General features: G+C 43.3%; 1 protein-coding gene across 5 annotated transcripts in view; it reads left to right on the forward strand.

The window, feature by feature from the left end:
• The first annotated feature begins 14,934 nt into the window (after positions 1–14,934).
• The window catches only part of HTT (huntingtin), a 193,793-nt gene continuing 185,906 nt past the window's right edge, over positions 14,935–22,821 (forward strand). For 3 of the 5 annotated variants that reach the window (XR_005215820.1, XM_037829303.1, XM_037829304.1), the window contains exon 1: positions 14,935–15,353. Coding sequence is in view for 4 of the 5 variants with exons in the window: in XM_037829303.1 (XP_037685231.1) it covers positions 15,130–15,353 (224 nt within the window). In the remaining variant the exon portion in view is untranslated. The remainder of the gene's footprint in view (positions 15,354–22,821) is intronic. The other 2 variants (XM_037829300.1, XM_037829301.1) reach the window with 1 other exon arrangement.

A 22,821-nucleotide genomic window follows, 5' to 3' on the forward strand; every position in this document is an offset into this window, starting at 1 on the left:
TCTAGACTGAAGTCTTAACAAAGACTGTTTACCAGTAATCAATGTTCTTAAGACCAAAAATGCATTAAACACTTTTCCTAGATTAATTTTTGTGATGTTATGAATTGCAACTTTCAAATTCAGTAATTCTGGAACTAGAGTTTAATATATCAGTGAAACCTCTATAAGAACATATGTACTTGATCAAAAAGGGCCTTTTCCAGTAGGTCTTAAGAAGATATTATGAGTATGATGAATCCATAAATATACTTCATGATCACATATTACCTTTGTTAAGGCATGTCATATTTAACTTTACTATTTGAAAATAAAAGAAACTATTTACTGCTTCAGGAAAAAAAAAATACCTAAGAATACATTTAACCAACGAGGTGAAAGACTTGTTCACTGAGGACAAACATTGCTTAAGTAGATAAAAGAAGACCTGAATATGGACAGGACATCTGAAATCCTATGCACAAAAGAACAGATAGAGAAAAGAATGAAAAAATATGAGCAGGGCCTCAGGGAATTGAATGACAAAATGAAATGCACAAATATATGTGTTATGGGTGTCCCAGAAGGAGATGAGAAGGGAAAAGGGGCAGAAAAAACAATGGAGGAAATAACTACTGAAAATTTCCCATCTCTTATGAAGGACATAAAATTGCAGATCCAAGAAGCATAGCATACACCCAACAGAATAGATCTGAATAGACCTACTCCAAGACAATTAGTAATCAGATTATCAGGTGTAAAAGACAAAGAGAGAATCCTGAAAGCAGCAAGAGAAAAGTGATCCATCACATACAGGGGAAGCTTGATAAAACAGTGTGTGGATTTCTCAGTAGAAACCATGGAGATGGGAAGTTAGTGGTATGATATATTTAAAATACTGAAAGAGGAAAACTACCAACCAAGAATTCTATATCCAGCACAACTACCCTTTAAAAATGAGGGAGAGTTTAAAATATTTTCAGACAGACAGACAGAGAGTTTGTGAACAAGATACCTGCTCTACAAGAAATGCTAAAGGGAGCACTGCAGTCATATAGGAAAAGCAAGGAGAGCGAGGTTTGAAGAAGAATATAGAAATGAAGACTATCAATAAGGGTAAAAACAGAGAGGAAAATTAAAATAAAATAAAATATGACATATAAAATCCCAAAGACAAAATGGTAGACAGTAGACATTATATTGAGTGAAATTAGCCAGAAACAAAATGACAAATACTGTATAGTCCCACTATTATGAGCTAATATTGATGAGCAAACACTGAGAGTTAAAATTGAGTACACAGGTTAGCAGGAGATAGAAAGAGGTTAGATATCAGGCATTTGATAATGAAGGAGTACAGAAGGTTCAACAGGATTGATTGTATGAATCTATAAATGGATAGCACATTACTTGCAATGGTAGAACAATATTTTAAGTACTCTGAACAAAGATGAGTATAAGGTTGAAAGAGGAGGGCTAGGGGCATGTATGACACCAGAAGGAAAGATAGAAGATAAAAACTGGGATTGTATAACTTAGCAAATCCTAGAGTGGTTGATGATGGTGATTAAATGTACAAAAATAAGAATGTTTTTACATGAGGGAGAACTATTGAATGTCAACATTGCAAGATGTAGAATATTGGATGGTATAGGGGAAAAATACAATCAATGCAAACTAGAGTCTATAGTTAACAGTAAAATTGTAAGATACTTCCATTAATTGTCACAAAGGCAATATACGAAAGCTAAATGTCTATAAGAGGGGGATATGAGGGAGTGGTATGGAATTCTTGGTGGTGGTGGTGGTCTGACCTTTTCATTTTATTTTATTTTATTTTTATTTTCCTTCTATCTTTTATTTTTTATTCTTCATTTTTTTTTCTCCTCTTCCTATTTCTTTGCAGAAGAAATGGAAATATCCTCATATAGATTATGGTGGTGAATGCATAACTATGTGATTATAATGGGAATCATGGATTGTATGCTGTGTGAATAAAACTGTTTAAAAATAAACAGGGAGATACCAAAAAAAAATGAAGGAATGCAATATACCAGAAATAGGTTGACTTTTATAATGGAGATATATTAACTTACAATTTACAGTTCTAAGGCTGTGAAAATGTTCAACTCAGGGCATCAATAGGATGATACCTGGACTCTGAAGACAGGCTTCTGGCATCTGGGCTCCTCTGTCACACGAGAAGGCACATGTCTGCCATCTGCTGATCCTTCACTCCCGGGTTTCATTGCTTTCATCTACTGGTTTCAGTGGCTCCTCTCTGAGCTTTTATGGGTCCTCTCTTAGCTTCTCTGGGATTTTTGTCTATGAGCTTTTCTGAATTTCATCTCTTAGCTTCTGTATGTGTTTTATCCTTGTATAAAGAACTCCAGTAAGCAGATTAAGATCCACTTTGAATGAGGTGGGTCACATCTCAATTGGAATAACCTAATCAAAAGGTCCCACCCAAAATAACTCTGCACCCACAGGAATGGATTAAAAGAACAGTCTTTTCTGGGGTACGTAGCTCCAAAGTATGATAAGGTTGAAAGTAGTAGGGTGGGAAAAGGTACTTCATGAAAACAGTAATATATTATTGCCAGACAAAATAGACAAGTCAAAAAGGATTACAAGAGAGAAAGAAAATTATTATATATTGATAAAAGGTACAATCCAGCAAGCAAATGTAATGATTATTAACATATATACACTTCACAATACAAACCCAAAATATGTGAAGCAAAAATTGACAAAATTTAAGGGACAAATAGTTCTATAATACTAACTTGAAACTTCAATACACCACTTTCAATAATTGATAGAAGATCAATAAGGAAATGGAGCATATGAACAATACTATTAAACAATTATGCCTAATGGACATATATAGAACACTCCACCCAGCAGCAGCAGAATATAGTCTTCTCAAGTACACATGGAACAGTTTCCAGGATAGACCAAGTGTTTGCCCACAAATCAAATCTTAATAGATTTCAAAATATTGAAATCTTACAAAGAATCTTGGTCCACAGTGGGATAAAACTAGAAATCAATAACAAATGGAAAAATAAAAAAATTAAAAATACATGGAAATTAAGCAACACATTATTGAACAACCAATTGGTCAGAGAAGAAATCACAAGGGAAATTAGGAAATACCTTGAGATGAATGAAAAAAACACAACATAACAAAATGTATGGAATACAGCAACAGCAGTGCTCAGAGGCAAATTTATAGCTCAAAACATAACTAATGACACTAAATTTTATAGTTAAAATATTTAAACAGTAAATTTTATGTTCTATACATTCTATACCACAATAAAAATAATAAATCTTAAACTAAAAATCCGAAAATATACTATTTGAGCCTCTATCCCCTAAGGCTGGAAAAAATTTAGGAAAGAAAGAAGAAAACAATAAGTACAAAGGCAGAAATTAATAAGCTAGTAAACAGAAAAATCTGTAACAAATAATAATCAAACAAACCCATGTGTTCTTAATAAATAAAGTAGATAAAGCAATATCTAACCTAATCAAGGAAAAAGGGAGAAAACACAAATACACAAAATTACAAGGGGAAAAAAAATCAAACCAAGGGGGGAATTAAAGAAACATATAAGAATCCTTTGCAGAGCTATTTAAAAATAAGTGTAAAACTTGGATGAAATACATTTCTGTGAAAATATAATTTGCCAAAAATAAACACAGAAGAAATAGTGGAAACAGACTGATTTGAAGAAAAAGAATAAAGGTGTCAAAGAGCTACCCTTCAAAAAAGCACCAGGCTCAGATTGTTTGACAAGGGAATGTTAATGAACAGGTCAATCCTGTGGGTTTTAAACTTTCCAGATCATAGGAAAAGAAAAAACAAAATTTCCCTCTCTTTATAAAACAAGTATGAATTTATACCAAAATTACAAAAGACCTTATATACAAAGCTATTTATGAATATTGATGCAAAATACTTTTTAAAATATCAAATAATCCAGGAACATATTCAATTATATTACAACATAATCTAGTGTTGTTTATCTCAGTAATAAATGGATGGTTCTATATTTGGAAATATAGTAATATATTAAATCATGTTATACTGAAAGGGAAAAATAAAGATTATTTTCACAGATGGTGTAAAACCATCTGAACAAATTCAGTACCCATTTTTCTTACAGTTAGTAAAATAAATCAATGAATCTTTCTTTAGTATGAGAAAATGTATTGGCCCAAAAGACAACGTCTTACTTGACGAGGGTACACCATGGAGGCATTCATGTTGAAATCAGAAATAAGAGGGGGATGCCCCCTCTTGACAGTATGTTTAAGATGTATTGGAGGAACATCCACATTTAGTAATGTTGAGCTAAGTGACTCAGATTTACCTTCCTGCTGAATAAGAAAAGGACAAAATATAATCATTACAAGATTAAGGTGAAAGCTAGGAAAGGATGGGAACTTGGAAAAATGAGCCAAATACTAGGGCTGCTCCTGCTTCCAGGTATTTGCTGATATTGATAAGGCACTTGAAATTCAGGGTGTGCCAGCATTGTGAAAGCAGGAATTCATTCTCCACTTTGGGATGTACCCTAAGGGATTGCTCCCTAAGAATAAGGGTGACCTGGAAGTAGGCCTGCTCTCATACATGGGGTGGGGGTGAGAGTCAGAAGGCCTCAAAAATGTGGGTTAACGTGTCTCAGGTCTTCAAGTGGCCCCAGGAGCCTGGTGCTATACTTGAAAATCCTCTTTTGGAGGAAGATAATATCTTAAGCTTCAAGTTAGTTCTATAATAATTTTTCAAATCCAATGTCCAGTACACAAAGGTATCTAGACACATGAGAGTAGGCCCATGAGTGGAAATAAGCAGAAACTTCAGACATGAGAAACATACCCTCAGAAGCTCTACAATTAAGAAATATGAGAATAGTATCGCAAACAATAATGTTTACTATGCTCAAGGAGAAAACTGCAAGCCTTGAAAATGTTGGCAGGGAACTAGAAACTATGAAAGGTGACATAAATACTCTAGGAAGAGTCAAATATAACTTCTAGTACTGAAAACTACAAAAATCTGTAACTTAATGGGTAAACGAGGGTTTGCCACTAGATTAGAAACAGCTGAAGAGAGAATTAGTAAAGTTGAAGATATCTGTTGAAACTATCCAGAATAAAGCAGAGAGAGGCAAAAGAATGGAAAATATAGTAAACAATTTCCATACAAATGAGCCAAAGATTGCCTGTTTATTGGCCCCAAGGTGTTTCTTTCATCACAGCAGACTGGTGGTGCCATTAGCCCAAAGCCCACTGGTGCCAAATTCAAGTTCTTACACATCCAATTACTTTAAAAATAGCCCAGATAAGTAAGTTCTAACTGATCTGTTTTGCACACCCTGTGAGAGTGCACTCAACATCTGCTATTCATGGACCCTGGAAGCTATATAAGATCCCAAGCCACTTTTGTCCCTCGGAGCTCTCTGACTTGGAGACTCTCTGTCATGTTGCCTGAGTGACATCCCCTCAGTGACATCTACTCCTAATTCCCCTCTCCTCCAGGAGTTTCCTTTGCCTTACTCCCAAATTTTGGTGGTCTCTGGAAGTTCTCCACTGAGGGGGACCACACTTCCCAGGTAACCTGTCAAAGCATAGTCCCCCAAAATAGCTTGTGTGTTACTGCCCTCTAGTGGCCAAATATTTTTCTTTGTTGGCTCTGAAATCCTCAAATCCACTACACTAGGATATGGTTGGAGGATCTAATATACATTTATTTGGCACACCAGGAAGAGAGAAAGGGAGAAGGGGCAGAAACAATATTTTGAAAGATAATATATGAGACATCTCAAAAATTGATGAAAGATATCAATCCACAAGTTCAAAAGCCTGACTAATTTCAAATAGAATAGATTAAAAGAAATCCACATTGGTAAACCGAGCCAAGATAATGACCAACACCAAAACCACACATTGTGTAGGTATAAATAGATTAAATGGGGAAAGTTTGAGGCAGAGGTTTGTGATAATGCACTTGGCATCTCAAGTTCTTATCATCCCATGGAAAGATACAACACCAGGCCCAGCTGGCCACACTATGGATAGAGTCTCAGTAAAAGGGCCTTCCTCCTTATCATTCTGTGTATTTCCTGTGGAAATGGACAGGAACAGGGACCTGGTCAATTATGTAGCAATGTGGGGAATGACTTTGCTGCTGGAAAATTTCATCTAGGGGAATTTGCACTCTGTAACTGGTATCAGCTAGTTCTTGGAGCATTTCCTGCCTCGTGAAGTTATTGCTAGGTCATTGAATCTGATGGATCCCCAGGGCCATCCTGCTAACAAGCAGATTTGTCTGTCATTATGTATACAGAGACCTCATAGTGAAATTACAGAAAACCAAAGACAAAGGGAAAATCTTAAAGCAATTAGAGGAAAAAAAGAAACCATTACCATTAAAGAAGCAGCAATTAAATTCATAACTGACTTCTGAACACCAAGAATGAAAAGCAGAAGACAGCAGAGGAGGCAACAGGGGATAGTCAGAACATGGCAGAGTAGGGAGCACAAAATAACTATTAAACATGCAGGATCTGTCTGAAACAGCTATTTTGAAACTCTGGAGATTAGAAGAACACTGTATGTCATCCATGGAAAAGTGGAAGAAAGAGGCTGATACATTACAGTACTAAAATGCAAATGCATAAAAAATGATAAATCTATGTTTTTGACATAAAATGTACAAAGATACCAGTGGTAACAAGTACAAAAAATGGTGGGGGGGAGATAGAGATATAGGAAAATATATGTGCATGCTATTGAAGTCAATTTGGCATCAAACCAAATAGGATTGTATGTATTTTGCATGTTAGATAACCCCACAAAGAAAATCAGTGAAAAATACATCCAGATAGAAATGAGAAGGCATTAAATGTGGTACAACACAAAAAATCAAATAAAAATAACAGTAGCCATTAACAGAAGTGAGGAACAAAAAAAGACTTACAAAGGCTAAATAGCAAAATGGCAGAAGAAAGTCCTGTATTATCAGTAGTGACTTTAAATGTAAGTGGGTGAAACTCCTGAGATAAAAGGCAGAGATTGGCAGAATGGATTAAAAACAAGCATGACCCCACTAAATGCTGTCTGCATGAGACTCACCTTAAATTCAAAGGTACAAGAAGGTTGAAGGTGAAAGGATAGGAAAAAATATACCATGCAAGTAATAACCAAAAAAGAGCTGGGGTGGCTATACTAATATCAGAAAAAATAGAATTTAAGTGGGGACAAAAAACTAAATGAAAAATAGGGCAGGAGTGGTGTGATTTGGGCATTCTTCTGTACTTGTATTTTTTTATTCTTATTTTCACTTTTTCTGGTATAAGGAAAATGTTCAAAAAATAGATTGGGGTGATGAATGCACAACTATATGATGGTACTGTGAACAACTGATTGTACACTTTGGATGATTGTACAGTATGTGAATATATCTCAATAAAATTGAATAAAAATACTTCGGAAAAAAGAGAAAAGGATCAATATTTCTTACTGCCATTTGTCTATCATTGTTCACCCACCATAAGTCATCAAATACGTCTTTTAAGAATTCACTCTAAGTGCTGATCCTTTCTCTCTTCATCTTCAGTAATAATATTTGTAAAAAAAAAATAGAATTTAGGTAAAAAACAATTATGAGGGACAAAGATGGTCATTATATTCAGATAAAGGGGATGATTCAGCTGGAAGATGTAACAATTATAAATATATATGTACCTAATAGCAGAGCCCAAAAGATATGAAGCAAATACTGACAGATTTGAAAGAAGAAATTGATGGTTCTTCAATAATAGTAGGAGATATGAACACACCCCTCTCAATAATGGATAGAACATCTACTTAGAAGATCAGTAAAGAAGTACAGACCTCAAATGATGCTCTAAATGAACTAGACCTAACAGACATATATAGAACACTGCACCCAGCAAAAACAGAACACAAATTCTTCTCAAGTGCACAGGGATCATTCTCCAGGATAGACCATATGTTAGGTCGCAAAACAAGTCTCAATAAATTCAAAAACATTGAAATTATTCAATGACTAATCTCCAACCACAATAGAATGAAGCTAGAAATCAATAACAGAGGGAGAAATGGAAAATGCACAAATATGTGGAAATTAAACAACATACTCTTAAACAACTAATGGGTTAGAGAGGAAATCATAAGTGAAATTAGTAAATTTCTTGAGGCCAATGAAAATGAAAATGCAACATACAAAACTTACGGGATGCAGCAAAGGCAGTACGGAGAGGGAAATTTATGACTCTAAATGCTTACATTAAAAAAAAAGAAAGACTTTAAATCAGAGACCTAACCTCAAAACCGGAAGAACTAGGAAAAAAAAAGAGCAAATTAAACCCAAAATGAGCAGAAGGAAGGAAATAACGAAGATTAGAGCAGAGGCCAATGAAACAGAAAACAAACAAACAAACAAAAAAGATAGTGAGAATCAACAAAACCAGAAGTTGCTTCTTTGAAAAGATAAATAAAATTGACAAACCTTTAGCTAGATTGACAAAGAAAAAGAGAGTATACAAGTAACAAAATTCAAAAATAAAAAGAGGGACATTATTACTGATAATTATTACTGGCTCTGCTGAAAGAAGAAGGACTATAAAAGCATACTATATGCAACTGTGCACCAATAAATTAGGTAACTCAATGAAATGAAAAAAATTCTTAGAAACATATAAACTACCTACATTGACTCAAGAAGTAATAGAAGCTCTCAACAAACCAATTACTTAGTAAAGTGATTGAATCAGTCATCAAAAACTTCCCAACAAAGAAAAGCCCAGGACCAGAAGGCTTCACATGGGGAATTCTACCAAACATTCTCTGCCAGTTTGGATGTATTATGTCCTCCAAAATGCCATGTTCTTTGATGCAGTCTTGTGTGGGCAGACGTATTAGTTTTGATTAGGTTGGAACCTGTTGATTGAGTGTTTCCATGAAGATGTGATTCAGTCAGCTGTGGACAGGACCTTTGATTGGATAATTTCCATGGAGCTGTTAGCCCACCCATTCAGGGTGGGTCTGAATTAAATCACGGGAGTCATATAAAAGAGCTGACAAACGGAACTCAGAGCAGCTGTGAGTGACATTTTGGAAAGCACCTGAGAGAGACATTTTGGAGACAGCCATTGAAAGCAGACTTATGCTAGCCCAGAGTTTGCTCTGGAGAAGCTAATGATGGCAAAATGCCCCAAGAGTAACATTTTGAAGAACACACAGGAATTGAGAGAGGAGCTGGAACACAACCCAGGATCACCAGACACCAGCCACATGCCTTCCCAGCTAACAGAAATTTTCCAGACACCATTGGCCTTCCTCTGGTGAAGGTATATTTGTGTTGATGACTGAATTTGGACACTTTATGGCCTTCAGACTATAGCTTTGTAACCAAATAAACCCCCTTATAAAAGCCAGTCCATTTCTGGTATTTTGCATAATGGCAGCATTAGCAAAGCAGAACACATTCCAAGAAGACTTAATTTGATTCTGCCCATACTCTTCCAAAAACTTGAAAATGTCCAAATTAAGGCATCACCAAGAGGATCCCTTCTCTGAAGAAAGGCTGCTGGCATTTGTGGTTCCAGTGTCAGCAAGATGCTCCGTTGCTTTTGGCTTCTGGTTCTCTGAGCTGCTGTGGGTCCTCTCTTAGCATCCCTGGGGTGTTTCTCTCTCTCTCTCTGCTCTCTCCAAATGTCTTTGCCTTTTATCCTCTCATAAAGGACTCCAGTAAGGGATTAAGACCCACCTTGAATGGGCGTGTTCACCTCTCAGTTGAAACAACCTAATCGAAAGCTTCCACCAACAATAGGTCTGCACCCACAAGAATGGGTTCAAAGAACATGGCCTTTTCTGGAGTATGTAGCAGCTCCAAACCAGCCCAAGGAGGGAACACCCCATAATTCATTCTTCAACATCATCCTCATACCAAAGCCAGATAAAGAGACTACAAGAAAAGAAAACTACAGACCAATATCTCTTATGAATATAGATGCAAACATCCTCAACAAAATGCAGCAAACTGAATTCAACAGCATATTAAAAGAATTATACACTATGATCAAATGGAATTTATCCCTGGTATGCAAGGTTGATCCAACATAAGAAAATCAATTAATGTAATACACTGCATTAACAGAATGAAGGGGAAAACCACATGTTCATTTCAGTTGATGCAGAACAGGCATTTGACAAAATCCAGCACTCTTTCATGATCAAACAAACAAACAAACAAAACCACTTAGAAAGCTAGGAATAGAAGGAATCTGCCTCAACGTGATAAAAGGCATATATGAAAAGCCTCTAGCTAACATCCTGTTTAATGGTGAAAGACTCCTACCAGCGCGCCAAGGGCTGGGGACCCTCCCACCGGGGCTGGGGACGCCCCCAGGTCTGCTCCGCGTTTCCTCTTTCAACCGGCTTTCTCCCGCTGGTGCGTCGAGGCCACGCTCGAGCCCCGACTCCGGGCCTGGCAAGGTGACCCCCCTGCCCCGCGCCCCCCACCAAGGCCTCAGGAGGGCGCGTCTGAGCTGCTCACGGCCCCCCCAGCGGGTCGCGGCGGTCTGGACTCGGGGGTGGTCGGGGACCCAGGCGGGGCGGGCGGCTGCGCGGCGGCAGGTGCGCGGGGCGCGGCAGGTGCGGCAGGTGCGCGGGGTGGAGCGCGCCTCCCGGGTCAGGTGGCGCCCTTGCCCCCGCGTCCTTGCCCCCCTCGCGGCTCCTTGGGACCCTCCCTGGCCTCGCCTCGCGCTGGTTCCCCCCGGCCCTAGATTCGGGGCTGCTGTCAGCCCCCCAGCTGGTGTGCACCCCGGCTCAGGGTGGGGTGAGGGTCAGGCTGCTTTGAATATTTCCTCTTTTTCGCAGGATTAGTTACAAGTAACTTGCTAGGGTTTCAATTTCAGCTTCCCACCGAAAACCATTCATTTTTTTGACACCCCTCATCCCAACCCCGGACGGTACACCTTCATTGTTGACATTTTGGAACAAAACAGAAAAGTAAAAGATGTGATAGGGTCACCTTACTTTCCCTGCCCAGAGGGGTCGCTGTTTCAGGCTTGGTGACTCGGCTCCCAGTCTCTCTTTTCTTGAGTGTGTGTGTGTGTGTGTGTGTGTGTGTGTGTGTGTGTGTGTGTGTGTGTGTGTTTCTTAACAACAAAAAATGGGATCGTGCTATACATGGTAGTGCAACCTGCTAATGCATCTATGGTCTTTCCCTGGATGAGGAATGTGCTGCTAAAACAGGATGTGATGACTGCTCAGTGTTCTGTCTTCTAGCTTATGTCATGATTTGTGTAACTTTTCTCCTTCTGTCCAGCAGTTAGGTTCTCCTCTCCCCTCCCCTCTCCTCTCCTCTCCTCTCTCTCTCTCTCTCTCTTTTTTTTTTTTTTTGTCCTAATGGTTGCTGTTATAAATGAGCATCCTCACACATGTGGTTATTTTCCTTGGATAAATTGCTGTTCAGGAGAGTGTCTGTTTTTAAGGCTTCGGAAACACAGTGTCAGATTGCAATCTTTAATTACTCTGTTTTGGATCATGACAAGCTTTTCTCTAAACTTTAAAAACCTGCCCTCTTGACGGTCGTTTTCTACAAGACGTTCTCAGTAGCATACATTCTAGGCAACTGACTTTCTTCCAGCCATGTCTGAAGCAGCCATGATCTATCATGTCCGGATAAGGACTTGATTATGCATAACTTCTCTGGATTAATTAAAGTTCGGTTTAGGGACATATACAGAATAGCCCAAAGTAACAGTGGCTTAAACACAGTAGAAGTGTATTTTTCATACATAAAAGAAGCCTAGAGATGGGCAGGCCAGGCTGCAATATTGGGCAGATTTACCCAGTCATCTCGTCCCTAACTCTTTTCAGCTCTGCCAGCCCAGGATGGCTTTCATTCTTATGGTCCAAAATGGCTGCTCAGGTGCCAACCAACACATCCCCATCCCCTGCAGCAGGAAGAGGATGGATGGAACCCCCTTCCTTTTCAATAGACATCCTGGAAGTAACACCCAACACTTCTGCTTACATCTTATTTACCAGAATGTACTTAGTTTCGTGGTCATAGCTAACTGAAAGGAAGCATGGGAAATGTAGTGTTGTAGCTAGGTGACAAGGCACCCAGCCAAAAATTGAGGTCCTATTACTAAAGAAGGTCAGAGTGACTATTAGGAGGCAGCTGTATTACTTATCTATTGCCGCCCCCCCAAGCTTGGTGATTATTTCTGTTTCGGTAGTTCAGGAGTCTGGGCATGGTTTGAGTAGGGGCTCGGCTTGCCCGCCTCCCACCAAGCCCAGCTGTCCCTCACCTGGGGACAGATCCATTCTCACACTCACATGGAGTTGGCACCATTCAGTTCTTCAGCTCCTTACTGGCCGTTGGCCACAGGCCACCCTCAGTTTCTTGCCAGGTGGACCCCTCCCCCATGGCAGCTTGCTGCAGCAAAGCTTGCAAGCTGAGAAGGTAATATAGAAAGAGTCACAGCAAGACTGGAGTCACACTCTTTTGGAACCTAATCTCAAGAATGACATCCCAGCACCTTTGCCATGTTCCATTGCTTAGGGGCAAGCTGCTAGTCCTGTGAAGGCCAGGAGGTGGGGGTCATTGAGCCATCTTACCTGTCTGCTACCGCAGCAGAGAACAGCCTCGAGCCCGGTCATCACGCCTGGCCCTGCGTGAGAACTGGCACACGCCCTGGCACAGGGGACAGGGGCATTCGTATGCTGCAGGGAAGCAGGAATTAGAGGCCGGCACCTGGTTTCTCTGCTGTCCCTGCCCTGGGAAGGTGAGCCCATTGCTGTCCCCTTGGGAACAGTGCTTCCTGTGGTGATGCTGGAGTCCATTTACCTGGCCACTCTGAGGCAACTGACAGAAGGTGGAGTTGTGGCTTGTGGCCACAGCACAGGGGACACCGAGTGGCAGGCAGCCATGGCCGCTCTCCCAGTGAGCTTTGGTTGTTGATTGCTGCATGTACTTGCACTCTCTGATGCCAGCCCCACTCTCTGCTGGGTAGCTGGGAGGAGTGGCCCCTCAGTGCTCCAGCCGTGCTCTGGTGCTCCACTCTGCTTGCTCATCTACCTCCCAAGGAGGGGGTGGGATGAACTGGGACCCTTCGAGTGCCAGCCGGCACCACCCGTGGTATCAGCAGGTGGCCCACAGACCTCTGGGGAGTTGCTGATGAATGGCACCCCGTGGAGGTGCTGTGGGATGTGGGCGCAGTGGCCTTCTCCCACCGAGGAGTGCCCCTTGCATGGCAGAGGCGTTCCATGGGGCATCTCTGCGGGGCCCTGATATTTCTGTCAAAGCTGCTTGTCTCTGCACCAGCCGCAGCCTCTCTCTGGGGAGCAGGACTGACCTGGCCGGTTCCTGCTTGCCCCATACTCTCTCCTGTCTCCTCTTCCTCCCCTGCAGGAGGCACTGGGCAAAGGTTGGGATGGTGGCCAGTGGCAGAGTACAGGGGAGGCCCAGAAACGTGACCAGTCCCACCGGTGCCCGCCTTTGCCAGGGAATCTTCTCCCTGGGTGGGAGTGGGGGGGTCATGCCTGGGCCCCTCACCCTGGAAGGACCAGTCCCTGAGCGCCTCGGGTCTCCACTGACCCTAAAGGATTCTTTGTGTTCAGTGCGGTTGCCCACGTGTTTCTCTTTGCCTCTGCAGGGAGTGACCCCAATATGCCAGCTCTGTGGGGCCGTGGAACTGTTGTGTGAGCCCATTGCTCAGAGCAGGTCAGGGAGTGCTCAGACCACAGGCCATGCTCACTGGGACCCCCAGGGTCAAGGTCGGGGGGCTCCTGCCTGAGGAGGTGGGCTCAGCGGGGCAGGGGACTTGGCAGGTGCCTAAGGGTGGGAGGACCCGGGGGGACTGAGCCTAAGGAGCAGGGCCGAGGGCAGCCACAATGGGTGCCGGAGGCAGAAGGAGAAATCAGCGATAGAACTACTGAGCCTGCCTCTATTTAAAACTTCGGGTATTTTGTTCATCACGGAAAATTTTCCTTTATTAGAGAAGTTGTAGGATTACAGAAAAATCATGCAGAAAATACAGAGTTCCGATCTACACCCCCTATTCTTAACTGTGTATTAGTGTGGTACATTTGTTAAAAATGATGAGAGAACATCATTACAATTGTATTATTAACTATAGCCCATGGCTTACATTAGGGTTCCCTATTTGTGTTGTACAGTCCCATGTTTCGTTTTGTTTTTAAAAATTTTCATTCTAGTAACATATATACAATGTAAAATTTCCCCTTTTAACCAAATTCAAATATATAATTCAGTGCTGTTAGTTACGTTCACAGTGTTGTGCTACCATCACCCCTCTTCATAGACTTTTTTGCATTAATTTTGTTTTTCTTAAAGACTGCATTAAAATTCTGTTGCTTTTGTCACTGGGCACCTCTCCCCTCGCCATGCTCGGGGCCCTGGAGCCGGAAAGGGGCGGTGGAGGGCTGGCGGGGGCGTCCCTCCCAGCTCTAGGAGCCCCGCCCCCGGCGGCGCCCCGCCCCGTGCGCTCCGCCCCTCAGGCGCCCGCCCCGCCCCCCGGCAGCGCCCCGCCCCTCGGGCAACGCCCCGCCCCCGGCAGCGTCCCGCCCCGCGCCCCACCCCGTCTTCTCATCCATAGTCCCGCCCCCTGTCGCCCCCTCCCTCTTTTCCCCGTCCGATTGCTTCTCTCCCCGATCCTCCGCCCCTTCTAACCCCGCCCCCTGTCCCCCCTTCCCGGTGCGTCCCGCCCCTTTCCCGCTCTCTCCCGCCCCCTGACGCCGGGCCCCGCCTTCTCAGGGGCGGGACGCTGGGACCTGGGCGCGCTGGGTGGGGCGCGCCTGAGGGAGTTGGGGACCGGCCAGCGCCGGGACCCGCCACTGGGAGAGGCTGGTCTCCAGCTGTCAATCATGCCGTCCGGTCTGACCCCGCCTTCGCCGGGCAGCGACGCGGGTCGCAGGGCGCCGCGGGGGCTGCCGGGACAGTTCTAAGATGGCCGAGCGCCGCGGTGCTCCCTCTGCCCGCGGCCTGGAGTCCCATTCATTACCCGGTTGCTGAGGGGCGCCGCGTCGCAGCGAGCCCGGCCCAGGACTCCGGGGGCTGCCCCCGCGCGACGGGAGGCCGCCATGGCGACCCTGGAAAAGCTGATGAAGGCTTTCGAGTCCCTCAAGTCCTTTCAGCAGCAGCAGCAGCAGCCGCCGCCGCCTCAGCCGCCTCAGCCGCCTCAGCCTCCTCAGCCGCCGCCGCAGGCGCAGCCGCCGCTACAGTCGCCTCCTCAGCCGCCGCCGCCGCCGCCGCCGCCCCCGCCGCCGCCCGGCCCGGCCGTGGCTGAGGAACCGCTGCACCGACCGTGAGTGTCGCGGCCCGGAGCCCGGGGCCCGCTGCAGCCTCCCTTGCCGGGCGGTACCTCCTGGCGACGGCTCGGGGGCAGCGGCATCTCTGCAGCCGGCGAGCCCCTGACCTCGCGGCGACTGACCCCGAGTCCGGGCGCCTCACTCCCGGGAGAGAGCCTCGCTCTTTCCTGTTGGGAGAGCCGAGTACGGGCCTTGGGTCACCGTGTTCCGTCCCCTCCTCGGACCCCCTCGGTGGGGTCTCCGTCATTCTGCTAGGGGAGGTAGGGATTCTTGGGGCCCCTCCCGAATTCACCGAGGGAAGCCGCGGTCCCAGTCCTCTCGCCTTGTCTGAGATGCTGAGAGTTAGGGAGAACATGTTTGTTTTTATTTGCAAGAAAGGGGGGGGGTGTGCGTGCGCGCCTGTGTTTTGGTGGGAACTTGCAGGATCGCAGGCCGCGTCCCATTTGGCTTCCCCCCTTCCCTTGTCTTACTCTGAGAGTGAGGAGGGTTGGGGACGCAGGACCCTTCGAGAAGAGCCAGGAATTGGAGCTGGAAGTGATGCGGGGATAGTGGATGACATAATGCTTTTAGGATGTCTAGGCAGGAGTGGTTGGGGGAGGGCGCGGGACTGAGGACGCCGTCCAATGGGAGATTCTTTTCCAAAGTGGCACTTGAAACAGCCTGTGACTTGAGCCTCTCTTCCCAAATTCTCGAGGCATTTCATTTAGTTCAGTAGTCATAGTGGTAGCAACATGATTTTAAGCATCACTGAAGAGATCTGCTTATCTAAGCTCAGATCTGGGTCTGCTGGAACTCGATTAAATTGTGGTTGCCAAGTAAGTGATGAGCTAATCAGATGGTTGTTATTGACAAGTGAGAAATAATAAAGAAATAATAAAGACTTAAATATTAAGAAAAGTTGACGTTGTGGTGTATTTTCTGTTGGAAATCAAGAGGACATGTTGCTGAGGGAGAGGTAAATTGCTGGGGGATGGATGAGGTGTACATTTTACCTGAATGGGCGTCAGCTTGTTTAGGACATGGGGTGGCTGTGGACTCCCGGGACCACGCCACCAAGCTGATCAGAGAGCTTGTGTTTTGCTTCCTTGCTGACCAACTAGTATTATTTGGAAGCCAGGGGTCTCTCCTGCTTGTTAGTGGGGAGAATTTTTGAATCAGAAAAAGAGAGACAATTTATAGCACCTTCTAATAAAACCAAAGTTTTCCAGGAAGTGTCTGTGCTCTTAGCAGTGACACAGGTTAGGGAGCACTCTCCTGCAGGTTAGGCCTTTCTCTCACCCGCCGGCATTGTATTTCTGATCTGGATGTGTACAAAGTGGCATTTAATAGGGACAGTTTTCAAGATGCAGCCCCCTGATTCATTTTTAATAGTTTTCTTGGGCTTTCTGTTTCTGATATGATCCTCTCTGTGTTCTGAGAGTTTAATTAGAAATTGAGGATATAGGGTGGAGGGGAATGTTTACTTATTCCTTAGAATAGCAGTGAATTATTTTTTCTTCTAGAGGGTAAAAACCGTGTTTCGATACCTAGGGGCACTTTTAAACAATTTGACTTATCTCTGTCGCAAGTAATTTATAACCATATCCATTTCCATCTTTTATTGTACTGCCTCTCTAGGAGGTAGGTGTCACAGAAATTCATACTATGCATATATCTTATGTAAACACAGGAAGTGCTAAGCAGGGTCCTGGATGAGAAGGAAGACCTTACTGCTGTCCTCTGGTTGCTTGTTTGAATTCTTGGTCAATCTAAAAATATGCCTTCTGTTTCCTTTATTGATTTGACACGATCTGAATTTGCTTATTTTCAAAACATGGGTATCAAGAGATATCCTTCTAAAGCTGGTTGACAAAGTAGATAGATTTTGTTTCATTATTTTAAGGTAATACACGATTGGTTTGTTTAAAAATTTTAATCCATTATTTTTACACCACTAATACCTTAATACAATAAAAATTTCAAAATTATTAAAGAGTAATAATTAAAACACCTTCCTCCCACTCCTTTCTCCTAAGTACCACACTCCATCCCCAGAGGTAAGCACTTTTAGACTTTCTTGTGTGACCTTCCGAATCTATGTGTATATTAAGAGAGACTTTAAATGATTCAAAACAGAAGTATTTTAGAATAGTTACTTTTAAAGGTTCTTAGCATGTTTTAAAATCAGCTGGCATTGGGTTTAATTACAGTTATTTTAAATAAATGAATAAGCATATTTCTATGTACTTTGCTGTTGAGAAAGCAGGTAATCATTACCTTTGCGTAGCAAACACACTGCCCACAAGTTTGGATCTTGGCATTTCTTTCTGTTCAGATGCTTCCGCTGAAAAATCTGTTCCCCAAAGTCAAATTGGCCAAAAACAATTTAGAAAGTGTCTATTCTGTTTTTATGATCCTGCTCTGTGTTCTGGAGCTCTCATGTAAAGGCCTGCGTGGGCTTCAGTTGAAGTGTCTGAGGGCCTGCCACTGCCCCACCACCCCGTGTGGGATGCAGGAGCTCTGGTGGGACTGGCTGCCGTGGACAGGGCTGGGAACGGTCCTAACAGTAATTATGAGATAATGGACGTTTGTCTTTGGCACTTTCTCATTCTCCTTCAGAGCCCCACCTAGGTTTTTCCTGACTTTAATTATTCATTCAACAGTAAATATTTATGCAACGTCTGTGTGCCAGGCATGGTTCTCGGCACAGGGCTCCAGAGGTGGACAGACAGATCTGCCCTCCTGAAGTTTTCAATTCTAGTGAGCAACCTAGATAGTAAACAAGATAAATAAGTAAAAGATATAGCATGTTAGTAAAAAATGGAGGAACATTTAAGCAGGAATGGGGACTAGGAAATGTTAGGGTTAAGGTGGGGACATTTCAGGCAGGGTGTTTGGGGAAGACAGAGCTGATGGCTTTTTTTTAATTCTTCTTGAAAATCTAGTAGTTTTTATGTATATATATATAGTGTTTACATAGTCCACGAGTTAAATGCAGGTATCCATAAGAAAAGCATTAACAATAAAAATACAATCTGTGTGTAGCCAAATACAGAGACTTAAAATGGTAAAACAGCAAAAAGGATCTCACAGAAGTACAGATATACAGTACAAATTCATTTATTTAAAACAGTTACAAAAAGCACAACAAAATAGAGATTATCCTTAGAATTATTCATGCTTTGTTAAAGATCAGGTAGGATTAGAGAGTAAGAAATGGTATTGGGGGGTGGGGGTGGGGAGCACCTGACTAGTTCTAAGGCTTTAGATACAATGCAGTTGATTACATATTAATTCAGCCATTACATACTGGGGATAGCAGTTGGGAGATCAGTAATTTATCTACTGGGAACTCCTACACAAATCAGATCCATCCAGACCACCCCAATGCTAGACCCTAAAGTCACCTGGATAACAATATTCCCATCCTTCCTTCTCCACACCATTCCCTATTCATATATTCTTCCCTCTCCTAAAGTGCTGTGCAAGCTGAGAGCAGTCTGCTCTCTGCAGCTGGAACACATACTGTTTTGGCTGCAGCGATCCTGTGTGTCTTTCGTAAAGTTGTCAGGGACAGCCTTATTGCAGTACTTCAGGTTTGCCATGAGCACAGTCAGTCTCTTCCCCAACACAGTCTAGATTCTCTTGAATGTAATACGAGTTTCAGGCAAGTGAGGGATCTTCCTGCCTTCAGCAATACCAGCAGTGCACTAATCACCCACAGCTCACAACTCCATGCAACTCCCTGTACAGGGGGTACGTGTGAAACCACTGTGTCACCAGTGGACTCTCTCTGAAGAACCTCAGTCCCCATGACAATCATGAAGACAGAAACAAATGCTTGTGAGCTCAACAACAGGTAAAGGCACCTGGGCTGTGCCATGCACTGCAGACAGGACCCCAGCTTGAGGCCATCTTCACTGCTTTTGCAGTGGAATGACTTGGGGATCACACGGACTTTGAATTTGCAAATTCAAATCTAGGCTTAACAGGAGAACCAATAGAGAAGACTTTAGTGTGAAAAGAGGGTTTATTACTACTGTTACTGCTGACAAGTGAGCTGATGGTTTTTGAGTAAAGGTCTGAAGAGAGTCAGGGATCCAGCGATGAGGATGTGTGGGGAGGAGTGCTCCAGGCAGGGACAAAGCCCCTGTTTAAGGGATAGCAAGGTGGCCAGTTTGGCTGGGGACGTCGAGTGAGGTCTGAGAGATGGAGGGAATGCTGTGCCAGATCAATGGGGCCTTCTTTGTCGGTGGATTTAAAGATGTTGGTGATTATTCTAACTGAGATAGGAAACCAATGGAGGGTTTGATCAGAGGAGCGGCATGATCCAAATTCCATTTTAAAATGAACACTGGCTGAAAACAGAGAGAAGGGGAGCGTGAGCAGAAGCCTGTAACCAGATGGGAAGCTATTGCAGATTGGAGATACTGGTGGATTCTGTCAGTGTTAATAGTGGGCACGCTGAGAGGTGACTGAATTCTGAAGGTAGAGCCAAGAGGATTTCTTGATTTCTGGTGAGCATAACCTCGTTTACTATAGTTGGCAATATCAGGATCACATTTAGCTGCAAGTAATAGAGAACCCTGCGGCCGTAGCTTAAACAGTTAAGTTTATCATAAGATGAACAGAAGTCTGCTTGCAGAAGTTCAACAATAAGATCAGGGACCCAGGCTCTTAAACTTAGCTTGCAAGCCTTTGTGCTCGTTGTTGCTAGCTTATAAGCAAAATGTGATTGCTGTGCCTACCAGTCTCGTATCTGGGGTCTAGGCAAGAAGAAGTAGGTTAGGTGATGGGCAAAAAGTCTTTCTACTAGGGCAGCTTCACTTTTTCATTCAATTGTGTGTTCAGTCAACGTTCACTAAATGCCTGTTGTGTATGTTCTAGACACTGGAATCCAGCAGTTAACGAAGCATGAAGACCTCGTATCTCAAGGAGCTTGCATTCTAGTGAGGGCAAACAGGCAGGATGTCAGATAGGTGAGACGCAGAGTGTGTTGAATGACGATAAGTGCTGTGCAGAGCAGTCCAGGGAATGAGGACAGAGAGAGTCTGTGTGTGTGTGTGTGTGTGTGTGTGTGTGTGTGTCTGGGGGGCAGGGTGCTAGTATTTTAAATAGGGTGGTCAGGGAGGCTCCCTTAGAAGGTGCATCTAAGATGCAGAATGTCCTTTCTAAGGACTTCTGCTTTCATCTCATTAGGCACAGTTGTGTCGCGTGGGCACTCCAGCTTGAAGGGAAGCTGATGTCTGCCTCTGTTGGCCTGGGCTAGAGTAGGGGTGGCTACACTTTATGTAAAGAGGCAGATAGTAAATATTCTAGACATTGTGGGCTAGTGTCCCTGCTGCAGCTGTTCAACTCTGACATTGTGGCATAAAAGCAGCCATGTATGATAGGTAAACGAATACTCAGGGCTGTGCTCCAGTAAAGCTTTGTTAATGACACTGATATTTGAATTTCATAATTTTCATGTCATGGGGTATTCTTTTTTTTCCCCTCCTTTTTAAATGCAATTTTATTGATATATATTCACTCACCATACAATCCATCCAAGGTATACAATCATTTTTTTGTCAATCATTTAAAAATGTAAAAACCTTTCTTAGTCTGTGGGCTGTCTAAAAAAAGAGGGGGCCCCAAACAGACGGTAGGCTGTAGTTTGCCAACTTCTAGATTAAACTGATTGGATCCCTTTTGGGAAATGTTTCTTTCTTTTTTTTTTTTTTTTTTGGTAGTTACTAACTTGTATAAAAAATTGTAAAATTACACATGTGCATAGTAGAAGAAATCTTCCAGTAGAACAGAAGATGAAAAACAACCCTTTTCCCTTTACTGTCTTCCCAGTCTCACTATCTAAAAGTAAGTTTTTAAATTTCTTGTGTCTTCTTCCAGATACTTTTAATGCATATACAGACATTTAAATGTCTGTCGTTTGTTGTTTTTGCACTACTGAGATCCCACTATATATGTATTTTCTTACTTAGCACTGTATCATAGACATTGTTCCATAGCAGAAATTCTATACTGCTATTTCTGTTTAGAAGAGGCCTTTTACAGAGAAAAAGGCAAAGGTCTTACGTTTTTCTGGCTTTTGAATGGGCTACTAGTTGTTCTCTCCGACTTAAGAACTCCCCTAATCCCATTACCTCCTCTTTCTCCCAGGGGGCCACTGGGTAACCTACCTGTGAATGGATCCACCCTCAAGACACTTATTCAGACAAGAAGAAGAAAAAGTAAAGTGCTGTGTTAGGCACTATTTAACATTGTGTTAAGTTGAACCTGCTCACCTGCTAAAGTATATATGTTTGAGAAAAGAGATGCCATGATCCTTGCCACGATCAGAGTGTGCTCTCGGGGCCAGCGGTTTGGTGTTACTTGGGGGCTTATGAGAAATGCAGAATCTCTGCCTGGTCTTAGACCTTCCAGATCACATCTGTAGGCACATTAGATGCACTCTGCAGTGTGGGAAGCTCCATGGTAGGTGGCCAGGCCTTGCCTTTGTCGTCTAAAGATACTGTAAGCCTTTGGGAGGGAAGACCTATGTTGCCGTCGGTGTGTATATGTGTGCCCGGAGACAGTGTGACTTCTCTGTCCTGGCGGTTTCAGTGGGCTGGTGGGATGACCTGGAGCATGAGGGGTGTGATTGAACCAGATGACCTGGTACAGTCCCTCTCCACCAGGTGCCTGCCATGGACCGGGCACTGCTCTGGGCCTTGATGAATGCCATGGAGACACACAAAACAGGGTGAGACGGGAGCCTGAAAGCTGCACCCAGCAGCTGACACTTGAGCAGAAGCCTGAAGGCTGGGAGGGAGCAGGCCATGTGGAAGGGGAGAGTCCCAACTACTCGAGGAGCAGCGGGGAGACCAGCAGCGTGGAGGCCAGCGCAGAAGCGAAATGAAGGGAGAAATAGGAGTTGAGGTGAGAGAGAGGGGAATGCTGAGGGCTGATCTAGGGGACCTTGCACATCAAGGTAAGGACTTTGGATTTTGCTCTGAGCAGATGGATGCTTGTGTGGTGAAACAAGCGATCTAATTTATGTTTTTAAAAGACTGCTCTGACAGCACCAAATGCTAGCGAGGTCGTGGAAAAAGTGGATCATGCATACATTGCTGGTGGGGACATAAAATGGTATGGGCACTCTGGAAAAGCTTGGCAGTTTCTTATAAAACAAGCATGCACTTACTATGTGACCCAGCAGTTGTACTCTTAGGCATTTATTTCCAGAAAAATGAAAACTTTTGTTTGTACAGAAACCTGTGCTTGAAAATTTATAGCATAATAGCCCCAAACTGGAAAGAGCGCACATGCCCTTCATTTAGGCAAACAAACTGTGGTACACCACACCATGGAATACTCCACAATGAAAAGGAAAGAACTATTGATACATGCAACAACCTGGATGAATCTCAAGGAAATGATGTTAAGTGAAAAGAGCCAAGAGTCATATAGTACCGTATGACTACTTACATAACATCTTTGAAATGA

This window comes from Choloepus didactylus, chromosome 3 (genome assembly GCF_015220235.1).
Source record: "Choloepus didactylus isolate mChoDid1 chromosome 3, mChoDid1.pri, whole genome shotgun sequence".
In the NCBI taxonomy this organism is placed as follows: domain Eukaryota; kingdom Metazoa; phylum Chordata; class Mammalia; order Pilosa; family Megalonychidae; genus Choloepus; species Choloepus didactylus.